The sequence below is a fragment of the Nesoenas mayeri genome, assembly GCF_963082525.1.
Source record: "Nesoenas mayeri genome assembly, chromosome: 4".
In the NCBI taxonomy this organism is placed as follows: Eukaryota; Metazoa; Chordata; class Aves; order Columbiformes; family Columbidae; genus Nesoenas; species Nesoenas mayeri.
The window spans coordinates 26,607,505-26,626,539 of NC_137540.1; the positions used below are offsets into that span (position 1 = coordinate 26,607,505).

General features: G+C 40.9%; 1 protein-coding gene across 4 annotated transcripts in view; it reads left to right on the plus strand.

Annotated features, from left to right (window-relative positions):
- Positions 1–7,839: 7,839 nt before the first annotated feature.
- ANKRD17 (ankyrin repeat domain 17) overlaps positions 7,840–19,035 on the plus strand; it is a 97,566-nt gene continuing 86,370 nt past the window's right edge. For all 4 annotated transcript variants that reach the window (XM_080343132.1, XM_080343134.1, XM_080343135.1 and 1 more), the window contains exon 1: positions 7,840–8,410. In XM_080343132.1, the coding sequence (XP_080199258.1) occupies positions 8,051–8,410 (360 nt within the window). In that variant the 5' untranslated portion in view covers positions 7,840–8,050. The remainder of the gene's footprint in view (positions 8,411–19,035) is intronic.

The window sequence follows — 19,035 nt, forward strand, 5'->3', positions numbered from 1 at the left end:
GGTCACTTGTCAAGGTCCTTAACGTCCTAGTCGATAACACAAGGCTGCGACCTCAAAAGCTCCCATACAGTGTATTTTTGATTTGTGGAGATAGGGCTTGGCCAGGAATTCCTTCTAATGCCGTTGGAGGACCGTGCAGTTTAGAGTGGTTGACGCTGCTAATTCCAAATACATTTATGATAAAAGATTACAGAAAAGCATGGCAAGAAAAATGCTTTACACATGGAGTTGCAACGTGATGATAACGTAGAATTTTGAGGGCAAGGGTTGAAAGTCTTAGGATCTCTTATCCTCGGTATTGGCACAGCTAAAGCACTAACTACCTTGGAAAAATTAGGACGTTGGCTAGCTAAGCAAACTAACAGAACTTCTAAAGCTTTAAGTTGGCTTTTGTTAGATGTGGATTCTATAAGACATGCTACGTTGCAAAACAGAGCAGCAATAGATATCTTGTTATTAGCTCAAGGACATGGATGTGAAGATTTTGATGGCATGTGTTGTATGAATTTATCAGATCACTCCAAGACAATTCATAAACGTATACAATTGCTGAAAGAGGGAGTACAGAAGTTGCAAGTAGATGGTGGATGGTGTTGGTTAACTAAACTGTTCAGTAGCTAGGAGCTTTCAGGGTGGTTATTGTCAGTAGTGAAAACAAGACTGATTGTTTTAATGATTGTTGTAGTTGTGTTATTGATGTTGCCACGCATCATTCCTCTGCTGCAAAGGGCCCTGCAGTGGACAATGAAGGCAATAATTTTAGCACAAATACAAAAAGGGGGAATTGTGAGGGACTATGGCGGGTCCGTAGATCCCCTGAGTGAGGGTATGAAGAAAGAAGCAAAATTAACCAATGATATCTTGTTATCGCAGCCTGTAACCAATAGCAAAAAGACACATGTGCTGATAAAGAGTATATAAGAAAACATCTGCTGTAATAAAGTTAAACTGCTGTTTGCACATAAGAACTTTGTCTGTGTCATTTGTCCATCTCAACCACAACATAAATGTTCATTTTAACGTACTCTGTAGCCTTCAATTACCGTCTAGTGGTATGTCCTCCTTTAGAAGTATACATGAACTCATGTTCATGAATGAGAAAATAAGAGAATGACAGGTGATAAAATGAAAATTCACCTTGTCAGCATTTTTCCTCCCATGAACGTGAAAAAGACACTACTTCAGGAACACAAAGCTATTCAAGGTAGCACCTAATTTTGTAATTAGCCTTCATTAAAGTCAATGGCATTGTAAACAAAACAGTTAATATGTACTGTTGAAAGAAAAAAAAAATAGGATATATATATATTTAAGAATAAAACGCTTTAGTGACTTTTCACCTCCAGAATGCTGGGAAAAAATAAGAATTTGTCATTCATGGCTTTCAATTCTGACTAGTTTTAGATGAAGACAGATTGCCAGCTTCTAGCTCCATCTACTGTGTCTAACTGAAGTAACAGAAAGCTTTCTTCGTTTTAAAAAACTATCCTCAAATAGGAGGGGAGATCAGGAATCAGTTGTTGAAAGCAAAAGAACTGAAGCAAAGACAAAATGGCAAATAACATGAGCCAATAAGCAGAATAGCACAGAACAGACAAGGTTGAGAAGGTTCTGTTTTGAGAAACAGAGGCTTCACAAGATCCTGGAGAGGTTTAGATAATTTTAGACGATTTAGGGGTTTTAGACAATTTTTCCAGTTATCATTTGGACTCTGCAAAATATATTTTTCTTCCCCTTTACATACCTTTTGAGATATCAAACAATTTTTTCACATTGCCTTTACTGAAACCAAGGTCTTACAAACTTTTACAGAGATCCTCACCCCTTCTTGTCCAGAGATAAACTAGCCTGTTAGTCTACATATTTTCTAGGGACACTTCATATGAAGATAGAAAAACATCAGTTTGAACCTTGTTGTTCTACATGCCAGCAGAAGGCTGATTGCATTAACATCATCTGAGTTGCACAAAGATAAGCAATATAAAGGACTAATTTGAGAACTAGTAAATTCTTTACTTAAAAAGTGATTACTATGGAAATTATCAATATGGACTGGCAGGACTCAAGCAAAACATAAAATATAAGACATGTTTAACCTCCTAGCTGATTCTAGTGTAGTCCACAGTTGATGCTAATTTAAACATAGTAATTACAAACAAAAACCACCACCAACAAAACACTACTTCGACAAGTGAAGTTTGATATTGAAGTACAGGTTGTTGTGGCTTTAGAGGTCTTATTCACAGTTCTGGATTACAGATCCATAATATCTAAAACACATAAAAACCTCTCTTGGTTTTATTCTCTTGGTTTTATTTTATTTTTATCTTCTACAGCACTAGAATCTCATCCAGATGCTATTTGCCCCATTTTGCCATGGTATTTTTCAATTTTATACTCACAAAGGTAAGTTGAAAACATGTGAAGCAAATTAGGAACCTGAAACCTACTTTCAAAAATCATTTATCCATGTAAAAATATAAGTGTCAGGAGTACTAATAAGTTTATGAGTCCATGTACTTAAGCCATTTCTTAAATAAGATACAGACTCCCAAAGTACTAAACATATTACAAAATAAGTGTATTTTTTAAAATGCATCCCTCCAGTCAAACACTCCAGCTAGAACAGCAAGAAGAAAGAAACTGCATCTCAAAGCTGGGAGTGCTTTCCCTAAAAAACACACCAGAAGCAGCAGTTAGTCCCACTAAACCTGAATCAACTACAGGCATAGACATGGTCACATTCAGCCTCAAACCAGAACTGTTCCATGCCATTACAAGTCTCCAGCATTCACACTGGCCTCCCAGCAAATGCTCTGGTACCAAACACTACTCTGGACTCCAATGTCTTGTGGGTGAATGAGTGTGACCAGCAACACTTTTTGAGATCGACTTGATCATTTCTAGTGATGACACCATGAAGCAACAAGGAGAAGGTTAGTCCTTGTTAGCAAAGACGACTTAAACTTTTTTTTTTTTTTTTTTTTTTTTTTTAACAGAGCACTTGCATATTTATTCAGCAAATTAATCTCTAAAAGGTTTTGTATTTCAAACTGGCACTGATGCAGATAAGTGTAGCAAATGACACAACAAAGGTGGGCAGAAGTCACTCCCAAATGGGCTTCATACTGGGTCTTTTTGAGTGTTAGCGTTCGTGTAAATGCCTTACCTTCTGCACATATCAAGGTGCTGTCCCTTGAAGAACAGGGCTACTGAAACTCTAAGCAGTTCTTCCAGGCTAGCACGGCTCATTACATTCTGAATCGTCTGGATTTTCTTTACTTTCTTTATTCACAAGGCCACACCAATTGAGATGCTCACAGGAAACTTGCAGTAATGGAGAAATACAGATATTAAATAAGCTTTAATTTAAAGTAAATGCCATGGCTGCATAAAAACTATTTTTAATAATTCTTTTCCATGTGTAATTTGCAGTTGTTAAAACTGAGTGTTTTAAACAAATTGTAAAATATGTATCACAGAAAACAGTACTCTGAATGAAGAGACGTTTGTGTTCATTTCCTTCTTTCTCCCTCTGACTTGATCAGCAATAAGAGCATAATTGCTAAACAATTTTATTACTTCTGTTGAAAATCATCAATGATGGTCTAATTTTAGTTTATCTTGTCTCCCATTTCAGAAGGGTCTTCCATTTTTTTTGAGACAATGCTTATGTATTGAAGAGGTTCAGTGAGCCTGTCCTTTTGGTATGTATGTTGAAGGAATACAATAATTTGGGGTTCACAATTCCCAGAATGTTATGAATAAAAACATCACAGCACATAAGAGAATCTGCAACAACCACAAAACTGTATGAATCAAAGATACTAAATGAATTCGCTGATACTATAACTAGTGAGAATGGCATAATTTGGTTTATGGATTAATCTCATAGTTCATTTGGATAACCACTGCCTCTGGAGGTGTATACCTTCTGTGCTCCTCCTACATTCCTCCCACTGTGACAAATATCAAAACTAGATGTATTCGGTCGTGAGATGAAGAAACAAAAACGGGAGTGTGGTTTTAGGTTGACAGCATTCACCCCTTTTATGAGGCAGTTGCTCTTTACCACTTACAGGAGCTCAACTGAAACAGTTGTATTCACAAAAAGAGAAAAATCAGTACTGAAACTGGCTAAAGGGAGACAATGGGAAGAGGTAGCTTTGTGGCAGCTGTAGCAGTCCTGACTTAGGGTTAAAAATTCAAAACATTTTCACAAAAACAAATACAGAGAGAAAATACATTCATTACCTGCAAAAAAGAAAACTATTTCAGCGATTCAGGAGTGCCATTTCAGTGTACTTACAATAAAAGTTACTGAAGTTAAAAGCTAGATTATTTAATCTTTGCATATCAAGAACGAGACACCTTCTTTCACCCTTTTTTCTCTTGAGCCCTCAACTGATAATTTCAGAAGTTCTGATCATTGTTCAGGAGCCCCTAAGGTGAAAAAGTACCTAAGAAATAAGAGTTGAATGTGAACAGAGTGTATTCTGGGCTGCTGGACGATATGAGATGGAGTACTGGTGGCCTCAGGAAAGTTACCAAATATATAAAGAATGACATCAGATGCTACAGATGACTCAGGGGAACAAAAGCAAAAATGAAACTTATTACCAGTTTGAAGGAGGAGTAAAACTTGGAATCAGAGCATGCAATTTGACACATGCAATTTGATCCTCCAGCTTTTAAAATTTATTGGATTTAATTGGTCTGAATTAGCTGATGCATGTAGGAACCAAGAAGGAGAGGGTGCATACGTAAAATCAGGACAGATGGGTAGGTGGAGGCAAAAGTCAGACTTACACAGTGTGAAAATATGCATGGTGTGCATGTCTGTGTATGTGTTCAGGCGGGTTACTAAAACTTGAACCAATAATAACTTTTCTTCAGTTCCTGTATAATTGCAAACAAAATTCAATATCCCTGCTTCCTGATTTTGACTATGATACTGCATCCAGTAGTTATAAATGAAACTGAAAGCAGAGCCATACAGATATTTAACCACAGCATAGGTTTAAATATGTGAGTTGTCCTGTAGAACTTCTCAAAGAATCTACAGGGCAGTTCCTGAAAGTGTTCACTGAAGTCAAACCTCAGGTTTTCCCACTATTCATACTGAGTGTTTGGTGGAGTGATCAGTAACCTCTGCTCAAGTAGAAGTTCTGACTGATCAAAGGGATAACATAGGACTATTATTTTTCTTAAGATTTCCTGCAGGTTTGTGCTAGCAACAAAACCAAATGTGCGAAGTTAATCAACTTCACAGTTTCACAAAAGGAAACATATTTGTTCAGTATTACTTTCCTGATTAGAGCCTACATGGACATTCCCTTACTATTTAATCCATTACCTAAAAGCGCCATGAACAGGAAACGCAGCTTTAGGTCATGCACCCACATGGAAACTGGGATACCAAAAAAAATGATCTTAATTATTTACTCTTTCATTATAAGCCTGTCTTGCTGATTATCATGATATCAACAAGAATGTTTTATTTTGGGTTTCTAAAATACAAAGTGCTGTTACACAACCCAGGGAAGTTTCATGCCTTCCCAAAACATACTTTTTTTCAAACTATCACAAGATTCATAGCTGACTTTCGTTAGCAGCTTTTCCCCATGACAAAAGTAAAGCTTACATGCTTGATGAACATAACACTAAGCTTCTCTAAAAACCACAAGGTGCACTCACAGAAGGCTCAAACTAGTAAGTGTGGTAGGGAGAGCAGGAATAAACCGCATATTATAAAAATGTTTACTTGATGTATGCTGCAAGATTAGAAGGAGCAACTCTCTGATCAGAACAGAGGTCACCATCATAAAAGTAACTGAACAAATTGTCTCAGATAGGCCACTTAGCCTGTGCCATTCAAAGTGGTGGTTTGTAACTACTCCAACTGATTCAGGGCTTGAGAATACAAGAGAGTGATAAAATTATACAGTTGCTTTCATTAGCAAGAAACTGGACTGCATGACTCAAAAGACCTTTTCCAAGCCTACCAACTTAAATGGATACTTGAAGTAATTTGTGCTTGTATCTCACTGTAAATGAGTAAAAATCAATGCATTTGACACAGAGGCCAAACCCATTATTCCCACTGACCTGTTGTCACATTTTGGTTTTGTGATTTTCGTGCAGTCATACCAGGTAGGTGGCTGAAACATTCAATGTATTCCTCCTGGATCACATCAAACTGTGATCTGCATAGGTATTTATGAATGGTTTGTTCAGTTTAGACCTCATTCCTGAAGATCAGAAGAACTACAGTTATAGCTGTATGACTTAGAAATAATGTAACTTAATAGTGGTGCTGTTACCACTAATGCAGTCTCTTATTAAGAACATACAGAGACATGCAACAGAAATAGGTTTGGTAGGATGTAAGGAACATGGAGATTTGGAGGGAAAATGTGCAGACTTGCTTTCATAATGAGCAGTAGTTCTTTGAGAAGTTTTTTTAAAAGCATTGTTTCATTTCCAAGGTGCTGTAGACACGACAGGTGCTTTCTGGCTTTACCCAAATAAGACAAAAGACAACACTTAACAAAATCAAGTAATAACAAGCTCTTTGCATCTCTGGAAAATATGTGTAGCAGAAAGAGGCACCATTGGCTTGAAACACGAATTCTAAGACAGCCATAGTATATCACTGCGTTAGAGTCATTACCATTCTTTACAATCACGTTTCTGTGATTAAAAATCTTTTATTTGTTGATTGATTAGGCCTAAAAGGGGAAGAGAGAAAAAAAAGCCCATTCCTTTAATGAGCAAGCATTAACTGCCTATATTTACCTTCCACAAGACTTTTGCAGGACCTGACCTGCACCAATGGAGGGGATAGTGTTTTTCCAGACAGTTGAGTATTAATGTCAGGGATGAAAGTGTGGGATGGGGGGCCTGAGCTAAGAAACAGGATATAGTGACACAATTAAAGGATGCAATTCAAGTGTATGGTCGAAGTGACACAAGCATCTTTAAGTTTCCTACTTTTTTAGTGATAATCTACCAGCTTTCTTTTAAAGCAGGGCTCAGGAGCTTGCCTTTGAATACAGTGTCCAGCAAGTCCACAGTGCAGAAAAGAGCATCACTTTTAATTGGCATCGTGGTTTCACGACGGTGTGGAACTGAGGCCTTAGTAGTTGCGTTGGCGATTTCCTGAGGAGGTTTACCGCCTGTTGCACCCACTCCCGCGCGCAGACTATGGGGCTGGACAACGCCAAGTCTTACCGCTCTGCCAGCATTTAGTCTGATCATATGACTCAATAGTTCGCACACGAGGCCTGGCCGCCGCCTCTCTCCGACTGAAGCTGCCCCGCCAAACCAGCTTCTCTCTTCGCCGGGGGCAACCGCGGGGTGCCAGCGCCCACCAGGGAAGCGGGGCGCGGCAACACCCCCGCCCTTTCCCCTTGCTCTTTCCCTCGGCAGCAGCGACAGCCCTGCGGGAAGGGTAGATCGCCACCAACCTGCTCATTGCCACCCCGCCAACTGCCGCCGCGTCGCGCGCCCACGTGTCCTCACAGTTGTGCCCCTGACAGAACTGCCGAAACGCGCGCACGCGCGGGGGGGGGGATGGGGAGAGAGCGCGGCGCGAGACTGCCCGCGCTGGGGGCGTGGCGAAGGCGGTGGCGAGAAAAGAAACGGCCGCACGGTGCCGATGCGGCGGGTGATGACGTTATTGGCACTTCCGGCGCAGTGACTGAGGCACGCACGGAAGGGGTCGCTGCCAGGAGGGAGCCGCGCCGGAGCGGGCGCGAGTCGGGGAAGGCGGGGTGGGAGACTGAGAGTGCGCTGGGCTGAAGCCGCGCGAGCCGGGTGGCGGCGCGGGGAGGGGCGGGCGCGAGGCAGAGGCGCCCGCGAGGCAGCGGCGCCCGTTGCAGCACGAGAGGCGCCCATCGCTGTTGAAGGCGGCGGCGACGGCGACAAGTATCGCGAGAGGTGGCGCGGCGCCGGCGCTAGAGGTGACCGAGACAGCGGCGGCGGCCCCGAGTGCCTCGTCCTGTTTCCCGACCGGACCGCCGGCTCTGAGCGAGGCGGATCGGCGGTCATGGAGAAGGCGGCCGGCGCGGCAGCGGTGGCGGCGGAGGGAGGTGGTGACGGCGGCGACGCTGGGAGCGCCACGGCGGGGCCCGGTCCCCCTGAGGGGCTGAACGGTGGCGCAGGCATCTCGACGCCGTCGTGCCCGCCTGGGGCGGCGGCGCCTCGGGGGCTAGTGAGGGTGTACGACCTGCTGCTGAGAAAGAAGGTGCCGACGAAGGCGAAGCGGAGTGGGCGGGCGGGCCGGCCGGCCAGCAGCAGCGAGAGCGGCGGCGGCGGCAGCGAGAGCAGCAACAACGGCAGCGAGGAGGAGGAGGAGGAGGAGGAGGAGGAAGATGAGGAGGAAGAAGAAGAAGAGGAGGTCTCTGAGGTACCGCGGGGACGGGCGCCCCCGGGAATGGGGAGAACGGGTCTCCCGGGGGCCGTGGGAAGGCTGCGGAGGGGAGGCTGCGCCGCCTGGCCGCTGGGTGGGAGTGTGAGGGCGGACGGAGGTCCTGGGGGTTGCCCTACTGATCCGGTTTCATAATTCCTCCCTGCTCCCGCTTCCTCCGCCCCCGCCTCCCGCGGGGATCTGCCGCAGAGGCAGGAAGGGGGCAGCACCGCGCCGCCCCGGGGCGGCCTCGTGGCGGGGCGGGACCAGCAAGCAGGCACTCGGGCACAGTGGGGTGCCGCTGCCCAACTTGGCCTGGTGGGAGGCTATGGCCTGCCCCCCGTCTCGGCAAAGGCGGCGGGAGCCGTTGCCAGTGCCCGCCTGCACCGCCTCACCTTGTGTCCTGCGGGGGGGAGGAGAGGAGGGGGGTGTCCATTTGGTGGGCTGTGGAAAGGATTCGGGGTTGCCCCGGGGCTTGGTGGAGGCTCCCTAGGAGCCTCTGCAGGCAATGGCCTTGTCTCTGGTTTTAGTCGTGTAGTTTTTGCTGGGCTGTGCTGAAGGGTGCCCCTCAAAGTTGTGTTTTGTACCTATATGTGCCATATTTTAATTGGGAGCAAAACTGGGAGCAGGAGGGCTTGATCATGGGGAATGAGCCTGGAACACCAGCTTTGGAGATAGGCCTGAGCTCTGGGTGTGTTGCTAGAAAGCTGTTTGCTCTCTGAATCATGGGAATAGATCATCTTGAATAAAGGCAGGTGAATTTGCAGCTGAAGCCAACGCTGCCTTAGAGTCTTGGGCATTTTGCTGTCACCCAATGCATTCTCTGAACCTGATGGCACTGTTTCATTGCAATGTTGAAGGAAGCATTGTTCACTTGCTCTCTCTGTTAGGTTTTTCAGGTAGGGATTGCTGGAAAAGGCCTATAGAGACTTGAAGCCCTTTTCTTATTTGCATATATAGTCACACAGTTGCTTTGCTGAGATAGTTTTAATTCTGTAACTTTCTAAGCTGAATATTTACTTCTACCTTTTTTGAATAGTGTCCTTAAAAAAAGTCTACTTCAAGCTTGTAAGCTTTTCTTTTAATTTCATTTCTAAGTAGTTCAGCTTTTAAGTGGTATATCTACTTTTGTGTTAGAAATTAAAAAGAGCAGGAAGAAAGAGAAGGAAGAGTCTGATAGTTTTAGGAAAGGGCTGGGCTATGGTGGTGACAGGTTTTTCCATGGTTAAGAAGCACTCTGCGTTTTATTTCTGCTGCAGTTGATGCAAGAAGTGTTTTATCCAACTTTGGTCAGAAAGATTGCACAAAGTGAGCACGTCTCAATTAACAAGTAGTTATGCCTGCTGTTTTGTTTCTGTAATATTTATTTTTAGGGAAGAGAATACTATCATTTAGGTAAAAGTATTTGAAGTGTAGGACTTGTAAGATGGGCAGCCATGGTCACGTACGTCTTGGACTGTGCCATATAGCAGTCGTGCAGATACCTGAAGAACTCTGTTACTCTTGAATAGAGTCTGTTGAGTTTTGCTGTGGCAGTGTGTTGCGAAGGGATGAAGGCCCTCTAATGATTTAGCAGATGCATTAGTTGACAGTTAAGCATTGAGGTGAGTTGTATGTGAGAGCAACCTTCAACAGAATTTGTGTAAAGTGCAACTTTTAGGCAAAATCTTGTGCAGATTATTTTCTTGTCCATATCCACTCTTCCAAATGGTACCTTATACTGGTGGCTTTTGAATGGTATTGTGTATGGCATGATGAGAAACACAGAGACAGCTGAGGAATATGTGTAATTGTAGGCAATGTGCACCTTGGCTTGTGTGCTGTGCCATATGTAGCTATAGATACCTATTTAATATGCTTTAAGAAATGCAGAATGAAAAAAAGTTGATCATTAGAATGTCATGGTGTGGCAAAAGAACACTGAACTTGTGTTCGATGGAATGATATGTGGTTTAGATACTAATAGTTGGGAAGGCAGTTTTGGCATCTGGAAGCTTCCCTGCCGTTTTTCTCTTACTCATAGCAAGTGAATGCTTTCCTAGTCTGGATGGTCTGCAATTACATATTAAGCAGGGTTAACTAATTGATAAAGAAGTTACTGTTAATTGAGTTAATTAAGTTCAGGATATGTGAAATGTATGCTATGTGCTTCATTTAATAATAATTCTTTTTCTTGATCGTTCAGGTTGCTCATAAAAACTGTTCTAGTCTTCCACTGACCAGGATGAAATGATGCAGCTTAGTGGAATAGGCACAGCTGAAATCACAGTTTTCAGGAATGTGAACATGAGGATGGTCTGATTAATGGTGTGGAGGAGCTAACTTCAAAGTAGTTCCCAGTGGCTCCTGGGAAGGAAATGTGTTCTGAGTGTTCTCAGTGAAAGGGAGTTTTCCTTGTCTGAAAGCAACCTGATGTTTAATTTTGGCTTTTATAAGCTTGAGAGAAAAATAGTTTGTGCTTCTGCTGTGGAATTTTTGTGTGGAGATTTTTTTTTTTTTTTTTTTTTTTTTTTTTAGTTCCAACTTGACATATGCATAGCCTGTATAGCTTTCAGCAGTTGGATTGCAAGCTGGAAGGCACACAAAATTAAAAACACACAAATTTTTTTGTTTTTCTGTAAATGGAAACTATTGTGGAAACACAGCATAAGATTGTGTTCTGTCTGTCATGGTAACTAAGCCCCAACAGAGCTGCTTGCTGATTTCCCCCCCATTGCAATGAGGGAGAGAATCAGAAGTGTAAAAGTGAAAAAAATTGTGGATTGAGATAAAAACAGTTTAATAGGTAAAGCAAAAGCTGTGCATGTGCATGCAAACAAAGCAAGGAATTAATTCTCTACTTCACATGGGCAGGCAGGTGTTCAGCCATCTACAGGAAAGCAGGGCTCCGCAGTGAGTAACAGTCACTTGGTAAGACAAATGCCGTAACTTTGAATATCCTGTCCTTCCTCCTTCTTCCCCCAGCTTTTATTGCTGACCGTCATGTCATCTTGTGTGGAATATCCCTTTGATCAGTTGAGGTCAGCCATACTGGTCATGTCCCCTTCCAGCTTCTTGTGCACCTCCCGCCTTCTCACTGCTGGGGTGGTGAGAGAAGCAGAAAAGGTCTTGACTGTGTAAGCATTGCTCAGCAATAATAAAAACGTCTCTGTATTATCCAGAGTGTTTTTGTCCAAATCCAAAACATGGCCCCATAGTAGCTACTCTGAAGAAAATTACCTCTATGCCAGCCACAATCGGCACACCTCCAAACTGCTCAGTTCATTATCTTTGTAAACTTAAGACAGTTTGTCTTAGGCTACTTTTTGCCCTTTACGTGCTTAACACATAAAGAGTTCTTTAGTGTCTCAAGTGAAGTACTTCTAGATTTGACTGCTAATGAGACAGCTTTTAAAACTCAAGAGTATAGCAGCAACAAGTCAAAGGAGTTAAAAACCTGGAAAGACTGTAAATCACAAAAAACCCATAAGTGTGAAGACATTGTTTGGCTCAGTTGTTGCTGAGCCGATAGAATGGAATGAAAAGTTGTAATCAGATATTTTCATCTTGATCAGTTTCTAAACTCTCCTAGGTCTCAGTGTGGAAGCATAAGCACTGAAATTGATTTCAGCTAAACTGAAATTTTATACCAACAACTTAATGAGCTCCTGCTACAGTGTTCCTGACAACTTTCAAGGTTGCTTTTTGAAATTGCAGCAAATTACTGTTCGCCAAAAAACAACGTTCTAGGTAGCACAGTCCAGTATTGTCTGTAAATGGCAAATTGTCTTTTCATTAACTGCCCAATAATAAAAAGGATGGCAACTCTTTTCAGCACACAGGAAGAAGGATCTTAAGGTAAGAGAAAAATTACCTTAGAAGATCTATACCAGTTTGCATGCTTCCTGGTAGAATTCTGGCCTTAGTTTATCAATGATTGTGTACAACAAGCAAAATTGTTTTGTTTTCCTAGAGGTAGTCTCATAAACTGTTTGAAGAGCTGTATCGTTAAATAGGACTGCACTGCCACTTTGATCAGGTGATAACTCACAGAGTCTGTGCATTCAGGCAGTGACATCTTAGATGCTTAAGACTGAGATGAAAGGGCACCTCTGTTCTTAAATCAGAATTGTGTGAAGAGTGTTGTTGAAGATTACTGTATTCTTGAGCCTGTCTTTTCATTGCGTCCCTCATGGGAAGATGCTTTTACTTCTTAGTGAGGCTTGGTACAGTCTACCTTCCACCCCCAATTTATCATAGCTGATTATTACTACAAAAATACGTGAAACAAATACAAAGGAAACTGTGCCTTTGGTCAAGTCGAAGGTTGAGACTTCCAAGCTTCTTAAAAGAATGATTTTCAGGAGACAAATCAAAAAACCCACACAAACCCCACGCAAAAAAACTGGGGCTGGGAGGAGCATGTTAGATGAATGAAAGTTGACATATAATATGGAGCTTGAGAACATTATTATTGTTTGAGAACTTTATTATTTGCTCTCTGTGTGGGGTTTTTTTGTTTATGTTTTGTTATTGGTGGTGTTTTTTGTCGTTTTGTGGTGGCTTTTGTGAAAACATGGTTTAGCAGTTCCTCTGAACAAGCCCCAATAAAAAAACATGCATATTGCAGGCTTCTTGATAGTGTTCTTGTATGTACAGATTTTGTTCAACATTTGTATTCAATAAAGAGCAAGCCCTAGTAGCAAGTCGAACCTTAAAAATCTGATGTCTAGGGTGCATTAGGACTTCTCTTATTAAACATGGAAAGGTGTAATTGTATAATAATAATCTGTTTACAAGCTTATTTCAGGTATTTGAATTTACAGAATGTGTGCTGTGGCAGTGAAGTTTGTAATTGCCTTTCCTAATATATCCATTTTAATAGTTTGTAGGTTTGGTTTTCTCCTTGAGCAAAGAGTTTTGTGATGATTAGATGTAGAGTAGTCTTGGATTTGTGTGTGCTTCCTTATGTAATTTCTGTCATTTTTTTCTGACTAGTGCATTTTGTTACTGGATTCTCATATGACATGCAAATGAGCTTTCCTAAACATAATCCTCAATAATGTTAGCCATACCTGAAAGTGCTACCTTATGCAAAGGATGTTTTTTAGACTTCTTGGTTGTTTCTTAAGCCTTCTTGGTTTTACTTGGACATCATGGCTGCTGCAAATAAAAGTTCAGGTTTTTTTTCAGCTGCATTTGAATTAGTAATTAAACTAAATTAGATGAAATGAATAAAACAATATGCTACTGGTCCTTGAAAATTTCTTTGTGCAGAAGAAGGTACTCTTAACTATTTTAGCTTCACATATAAAGTGTTAATCTGAAAATATGGGCTTACTGGTGTGATTTCAAGAACGTCACAGGCACATGGTTGTAATACTTAAATTGTAAAAGACTTTAACAGCTTAAGTGTTAATGTAAGATGTGATTTTATAACTTATTGGTTTTTTTAATCCCAACTGTCTTAATTAGAATCCTGGAGTAAGGCTTTTGGCTTCTGCTAAAGAGCCAGTAAGTCATGCTTGACCACTGTATGATACATGGTCTGTCCTACCATTACTTTCATCTTCTTGTGTCTTCAAATACAAGACAGAATACGCAACTAGTTGGGCTCTGGCCTTTTTAGTGTGTGACATCCTGGTACACACAGTCTCATATTCTGACTCGTTTATGCTGTAATTCTTTTATTTTTGTCTGACAGTTTTTTCCCCGTATCATTTTTTCTTCCCCGTATCATTTTTTCTTCCCTGTATCATTTTTTCTTCCCTTCAAAACAAGAAATAATAGTAAAATCCTTTAGGGTAAAAAGCAAGCATGTGTAAGACCTAAGGTGATTTTGGAATTTTCCTCATCAATGTATAGTTAGTACAATGTATAACATGGTATAGCAATATTTACCATACATCATTTGAACTGACATGACTGGAAAAACAGATAAGGCACAGCGGCGTTCATGGCAAACTGCTTTTCCATCACTAGAAATAACCTCTATGTTGTATACTCCCAACACAAAGCCCACTCTTAGAGAAAATATTTTAACTAAGTAGGTCCTTCAAGTGAGTGTTTTTTGGTTTACCTTGCATGAGGGATATGGTAAGTATTATATGATGTAGTATAACTGTTAGGAGTTTAGCTGTATCTGAAGATGAGTAGAATTAGAGATTGCCTGGAAACATGTGAAGGATATTTCTCAGAAACCCCTGACTTAACAGGGCTGAGAAGGCTGTTGGTAGGTGAATCCTGCAACCATATTTCAGAACAGTGAAATCTGCTGTAACTAACCACAGGAGGCATTAGCCCAAAATATTTAATATCCCTTCCTCCTTTTTCACTAGAGTAAATTCCAGCAAAATCAGCTTGGAATACTGGAATAATGATTTGGCTGGCTTTGCCATTCCTTGCTAACCGTCTTTCAGTCATTATTGGCATCACCCTGTAGATGATATGGCCTCTTATCTACAGATTTACATTAATAGAATTCATATGCTAGTTAGGAGATTGAGTGTACTGTTACTGGTTGAGGTGCTAAGCAAGATTTAGTGCCTACATGTGCATGACCAAGAGTCTAGGTATGTAGAGCTAGTAGATGATGTCTGGTTAGACTTAGCATATTGTAGAATACAAGTGTGTTTTGTGGTTTGTTTGTTTGGTTTTTTTGTCTACTTAATTGAAGTTATTAGTGAATATATGGGTTTAAGAAGTCTCCTGCATAAAATGACCATGTCAGAAAGTGGAGTTGGGTATTGGTGGTACCATGTCAATTTGTTTACTTCCTCAGATATTTCTTCAGGAAATGTCCATATAAATCTAACTTCTGTGTGCAGGCAGGAGCCAAACACCCAGTATTTAATGTTAATAATTTAATTCTTTACACAGAATCACAGAATTGACTGGGTTGGAAAAGATCTCAGAGATCATCGAGTCCAACCCTTGGTCCAACTCTAGTCTGTTTACTAGATCATGATTTAGTGGAGATGAGATAATTTCCTCATCTGTCAGATTTGAAGGCAAATGAGATTATGCATGTTTTATTTTCCTCTATCTGCATTTTAAAAACAAAGCTACTGTGCTTGTTTAGGATATGGCTGATTTGGAAATTGAATTTAAGAATTGAAAAAGTCAATGCTGCATATCCAGGATCAGTAAGAAGGCTTTCTTTTCAAAGTTAAAGAAACAAGGCCTTTTCACTTTGAGTTAAATAATCAAATTGCTGTATTTTTTTTTATACTCTATTAGACTATTTGAGGCAGCATTGGTAGCTGCCTTGGTAGGCTTTGTGCTTTTTTTTTTTTTCTGAAATGATGTGCTTCAGGTTTCTTAATGGTATGGTATTTTAGGTGACTAAGTTGAAATAGTGTCATAAACATGTGCTGTAACTGTAGAGCTTCTGTAGCTGTGTGGGGTTTTTGTCATGTCAGTGACTTTTGATTTTTTGACAAAGAATGCTAAGTGTGTAGGTGGGGGAAGGACTTAATGCTAGCAAATAGTTTGGATAAGGTCATTTAGGGGGGAAAAAAAAAAGAAGTCTTCCTTAATGTGTGGTTAGCTAATAGTTGTGTACCAGGCTAAAAAAAATCAGCAATGAAACGATGTCTTTAAAAAAACCAAACCAGTATGTCTTTATTATATCTTTGTGCTTGCAATATTTTCTTTTAGGCTGAATACTGTAACTATGATGATTTTGTTTGTGTTACTCAAAACAGGTTTTGACAAATTCAGATTACTGGTCTTTGATGTACAGGTGTTTTTCCTCTGCTGTATTATAGCTGAATCCTCAAGCCTTAGGAGTATAATGGTGTATTCTAGGAAATAAGCAAAACCTTGTTTGTTTGTTTGTTTCCCCCCCCCCCCCCCCCCCCCCCAGTTTTCCTGCCCTTCCACAATATCTTAGCTTGAATTAGGTCTCTGTGGTGTTAATCATCAAGAATGGGTAATGTGTCCAAATATGCAGCTATTCAGATGATAGAAGTGAAACTAAAAAGAAGTTTGGAGTATTAAGAAGTATAATGAAATGTTGCTATTTAGGGTATCAGTTTGGGGTTTTGGCTTCCATTCTCCTCTAGCTCAACTTGAAATAGTTAAGAAGTTGAGTGTCTGGATTCATTGTTTTAGGTTAAAATTAAAGGTATCTTTCACAAAGTAATGTGACTTCTTCTAGGTAACAACCAATGATAGGACAAGGAATAATGAGTGCAAACTGGAACAAAAGAGGTTCCACTTAAATTTGAGAAGAAACTTCTCAGTGAGGGTGACAGAGCTGAAACAGGCTGCCCATGGGGGTTGTGGAGTCTCCTTCTCTGGAGACATTCAAAACCCACCTGGACGCCTTCCTGTGTAACCTCATTTAGGTGTTCCTGCTCTGGCAGGGGGATTGGACTAGATGATCTTTTGAGGTTCCTTGCAATCCCTAACATTCTGTGATTCTTTCTACTGCTGGAGAGGTTGCCTTGTCTTTGGGCTCAGATTTGTTTCCACTTAGTGAAAACACAGTGATTGTTTGTAAGCCTGTACATCTGTCCTTCTTTGCAGGAACTGTTTTGTGGAATATAGCCTCAGCAGGAGAACATCTGAAACCTCTCTCTAGGGCAGGGAGTGGTTCAGAGCTAAGAGAAGGAAAGTCATTTTTATCCTGCCAGTTTTTCCACACACAAGAATAGAACTAAATACTTTTTAAAATGAGAATTTGGAGGTCTTAAGTACATTTATGTCTGGCAGGTATTGGGTGACTCACATGCTTTCCTGTGTCTGAGCTTTACAGTTTCAAAACTTTAGGTATTCCTCTCTGTTTGTTTCAGTCTTGTCCTGAAATTTTTTGCCAGTGGAATTTTCCTTTTTATGCTGTTCTGCAGGTGTGAATGGTTCTCCTCCACAGAACAGTGAACAATGCTTTAATGAAGTTTAGCTTTTTTCTTAAGTGTTTGTTGTTGTTCAGCCTTTGTATCAGTGTGCATACTAATCCCACTGAAGTCGGAGGAATCATGCTTCTAGGAATGTTGCAGTCAACACACTGCTGCACCGCCCCTCCCTTCCCCCCCAAAAACCCCACAACAAACAAAAACAAAACAACAACAAAAAAAACCCCAACCAAACAAACAAAAACCCCAAAACAACAAAAAAAGCCCAACATTCATTGCTCTTCCCAGCCACTTGGGAAAAAATCTTGTTGAAAAAAGCTCAGCAACAGAAAAAACATGTTTACACTCAATCAGTTCCTTGATCCAGTTTGTCAGACAGTTGCACAAGAGCTTGTGCTGACACAGGGAAGAGCCAGGAGCTATTAATTTAAATGCCTGTCAAAGATATACTTGTGTCATCTTTGAGGACCCAAATTTTTGCATGAAAGGGATAAGTGGTCCTCTTGATGGTTCCTTTGGATCTTCTGTTTGAAAACACCTTGTACAGTCTTGGAAAGATAAATTGCGTAGAAATTTCTTTTACATAGAGTTTTAAAATTGGAAAGCTTCTTGACATCAAATCAGCCTTGACTCTTTTTCTTTGTCTCTGGTATTTGTTAAGGTTTTTGAAAGCAGTGTATTGAGGATAGGGAGAAAGAGGAACAAAGCAGTCTTTTCCTAAAATGTTGCCATACTTTTAAGTATCACCATCGCTGCTTTTGTGTCACTTAGTGCAGTGCAGCAAAGGAGTCACATAGTATGCCGTCTAGCATGAAATAGTCACAAAACATGGTTGTCATTGGTATGGTAATTGTAATACAAACAACCAAGCTAGTTTAAAGAAAAAGAGTGCTTTCCATATTAACAGTCCGCTAGATAGATGAACATATGCCTTCTGTCCATCTCAGTCACTAACAGAAGTGAAAGTTGGCATAACAGCATGCTGGTATTTTTGTGAAGCATCAGCTTGATGAAGGATCTCCTCAGTGATAAATACAGTGGCAAACTTCATGTGCTAAACTTTCAAAAGGGCTTTTCTGGAGCCCATGTGCATGGGAAATATATGTGCTTCTACAGGAACATATGTGTAAAATCACTGTAAATTTGTTTGTGTCTTTGAATTGAGGTGGGTTTTCAGAAAGGTGCTACTAAGTGCACTGAAGTTGGATTCTGCAAAGATATTCAGGATACAGGATGGCATAATTAGTTGATCTCCTAACCTAGCTCTGTTAAGAGGGGGGAATCTCTTCCTTTGAGCTATTCCCATCTGTGCATTTACACTGCTTGTGTTTTGCCAGCTGTCTTTGGAGTCGGTCACCGGCCTGTGATCTGTCTGGAAGGTAGTGAAGTGGGTACCAAGGGGGAAAGGAAAAGAGCTGTGTGGAGTTTTTTTTTTTTATTTGGTTAGTTTTTCAGTCTGGAACAGAGGTGTCACATCAGGTCAGGATGTGCCTTGTTCACTTTTATTGGACTTCATAGATTGTCTTCAGCCAAGCATTGATGAAACAACTCTGCCAAGCACAGCGTTTGTTATATGAGTTGATATAGATGCTAATTCCTTCTCTGGTTTGAAACTACTGTGTGCTGTCCTCTCCCAGCATTGCTTAATTATGTCAGTGAATGACCAAAGCCTTGATTAGCTTGCAGATTATCTTCATTAATTTCATGTACATTACTGGTATTGAAGAAGCTCTGAAGTAGTATTACCTAGTTAGCATTTGCTGGTGTGAAATAGACTTGAAATAAGCT